This window comes from Emiliania huxleyi (genome assembly GCF_000372725.1).
Source record: "Emiliania huxleyi CCMP1516 chromosome Unknown EMIHUscaffold_1498, whole genome shotgun sequence".
Lineage (NCBI taxonomy): Eukaryota > Haptophyta > Isochrysidales > Noelaerhabdaceae > Emiliania > Emiliania huxleyi.
In genome coordinates, this window is record NW_005201094.1 from 5,834 (window position 1) to 8,497 (window position 2,664).

The 2,664-nt window shown below is 62.1% G+C and overlaps 1 protein-coding gene across 1 annotated transcript; it reads right to left on the minus strand.

The window, feature by feature from the left end:
* Positions 1-145: 145 nt before the first annotated feature.
* Positions 146-2,170, minus strand: EMIHUDRAFT_252925 (hypothetical protein; the record flags this gene model as incomplete). Its single annotated transcript, XM_005786780.1, has 7 exons — positions 146-182; positions 603-846; positions 927-965; positions 1,029-1,214; positions 1,514-1,592; positions 1,741-1,831; positions 2,124-2,170. The coding sequence occupies 7 exons, from the start codon at positions 2,168-2,170 to the stop codon at positions 146-148; spliced, it is 723 nt and encodes a 240-aa protein (XP_005786837.1).
* Positions 2,171-2,664: the final 494 nt, after the last annotated feature.

A 2,664-nucleotide genomic window follows, 5' to 3' on the forward strand; every position in this document is an offset into this window, starting at 1 on the left:
GGGGGAGGCCCCCAAGCGTCGCCGCGCGCCTCCGATCTCGCGGCAGAGAGTGAGCATCTTGCGCTGCGTGTCGAGGCACGAGAGGTCGTCCCTCGGGTCGGGCTCCGCGTACCTGTTCACAGCAGGAGGTGTGAAGAGACGCCGTTCACAGCTGGTCGTCCCGCGGGTCGGGCTCCGCGTACCTGTTCACAGCAGGAGGTGTGAAGAGACGCCGTTCACAGCTGGTCGTCCCGCGGGTCGGGCTCCGCGTACCTGTTCACAGCAGGAGGTGTGAAGAGACGCCGTTCACAGCTGGTCGTCCCGCGGGTCGGGCTCCGCGTACCTGTTCACAGCAGGAGGTGTGAAGAGACGCCGTTCACAGCTGGTCGTCCCTCGGGTCGGGCTCCGCGTACCTGTTCACAGCAGGAGGTGTGAAGAGACGCCGTTCACAGCTGGTCGTCCCGCGGGTCGGGCTCCGCGTACCTGTTCACAGCAGGAGGTGTGAAGAGACGCCGTTCACAGCTGGTCGTCCCGCGGGTCGGGCTCCGCGTACCTGTTCACAGCTGGAGGTGTGAAGAGACGCCGTTCACAGCTGGTCGTCCCGCGGGTCGGGCTCCGCGTACCCGGCCGCCACCGCCGCCGCCACAGCCTCGGAGAAGGGCGCGCCGCCGCGGACCGACTCGAGGACGTAGTTGACCGTGCCCGAAAAGACGCCCTCGACGCGCCGGATCCGGTCGCCCGTCTGCTGCATGTCTTGCAGCGTCGAGATGACCGGCAGGCCGGAGCCGGGCCCGGAGCACTCGTACAGCCACTGCGTGTTTGCGTCGGAGCGCGCGTTCTTTGCGGCGCGGTAGGTTGCGAGCGGGCCTAGACCGTTTGGGGTGGCGGCTCGGGGGCAGCGGCTCGGGTGTGGCAGCTCGGGGGATGGGTAGCGGTGGGCGGCGGACCTCCCGTCGCGAGCTTGTTGGAGGAGACAATGTGAGCGCCTGCAGGAAGGTTCCAGGAGAGGTCTAGGAAAGGTCCGAGAAGTAGAGCGTGCTGGACGAGACAATCGTGGGCGCCGAGGGTGAGCCAGCGCGGGTAGTGCTCCGCGACGCGCGCGTCCTCGGTCGCGTCGATGACGATGCGGTTGCCGTTGAAGTCCTCGAGCAAGTGCGTCGTCAGCATCTCCAGGCAGTCCTCGCCCTCCTCCGCGTAGCCGCAGCCCGCGAAGGTGACTCCCTCGAGCGTCTCGCCTAATTAATAGTTAATCAATCGTTAATTAATCGTTAATTAAGCGAAGGTGACTCCCTCGAGCGTCTCGCCTAATTAATAGTTAATTAGTCGTTAATTAATCGTTAATCAAGCGAAGGTGACTCCCTCGAGCGTCTCGCCTAATTAATAGTTAATTAATCGTTAATTAATCGTTAATCAAGCGAAGGTGACTCCCTCGAGCGTCTCGCCGACGGAGCTCGACGCCGTCGCCCACAAGTTTGGGCTCGCGACGTCGATGCCTAATTAATCGTTAATTACTCGTCAATTAATCGTTAATTACTCGCCCACAGGTTTGGGCTCGCGACGTCGATGCCGTCGTTGGAGAGGACGGAGGCGGAGGCGCTCGCCAGCGCCGTCACCTTGAGGTCGATCGCCAGCCCGTCGAGCGAGGTCAATTAAATATTAATTAACGATGAATTAACAGTTAGTTAACCTTGAGGTCGATCGCCAGCCCGTCGAGCGAGGTTAATTAAATATTAATTAACGATGAATTAACAGTTAGTTAACCTTAAGGTCGATCGCCAGCCCGTCGAGCGAGGTCGGCAGCTGCGCGGTGGCGCCGGTGAGTGCGGACGGGGAGGAGCCGCGGTACGCGAGCCTGCAGGAGGGTTCCAGGCAGGTTCTAGGAAAGGTCTAGGAAAGGACGGGGAGGAGCCGCGGTACGCGAGCCTGCAGGAAGGTTCCAGGAAGGTTCTAGGAAAGGTCTAGGAAAGGACGGGGAGGAGCCGCGGTACGCGAGCCTGCAGGAAGGTTCCAGGAAGGTTCTAGGAAAGGTCTAGGAAAGGACGGGGAGGAGCCGCGGTACGCGAGCCTGCAGGAAGGTTCCAGGCAGGCTCTAGGAAAGGTCTAGGAAAGGACATATGTGTGTATATAGGGAGGAGCCGCGGTACGCGAGCCTGCCCGTCCCTGCGAGGAGCTTGAGCAGCTCGCCCGCCATCGACTCGCCCGCCTAATTAATAGTTAATTAATCGTTAATTAATAGTTAATTAACAGCTCGCCCGCCATCGACTCGCCCGCCTCGGCGAGCGAGCCAAGCACCACGATGGACACCTGCGGGTGGGTTCGGGTACCGCGGGGGTAGGGTATGGGTTCGGGTACCGTGGGGGTAGGGAGCACCACGATGGACACCTGACCGCAGGTGAGGCCTGCTGTGTGTGTGTGTGGTGTGCGGGCAGGTGAGGCCTGGTGTGTGTGTGGTGTGCGGACGACCACAGTGGGCACCTGCGGGCGTATGTGAGAGGACCTCAAGGCGGCTGGAGCTATTCCCGATGGCCTCGCAGCAGCAGATCATGAGGGCGGCGTGCTGCCACCGCTGGGGAGGGTGTGAACGGCGTCTCTTGCCCGCCTGTGTGTCCGAGAGGGCGAGCGCGGCGTGCGCGGCGCGCAACGCCTTGGTGCACTCCTCCCGCTCCACCATCAGCGAGATTTGCC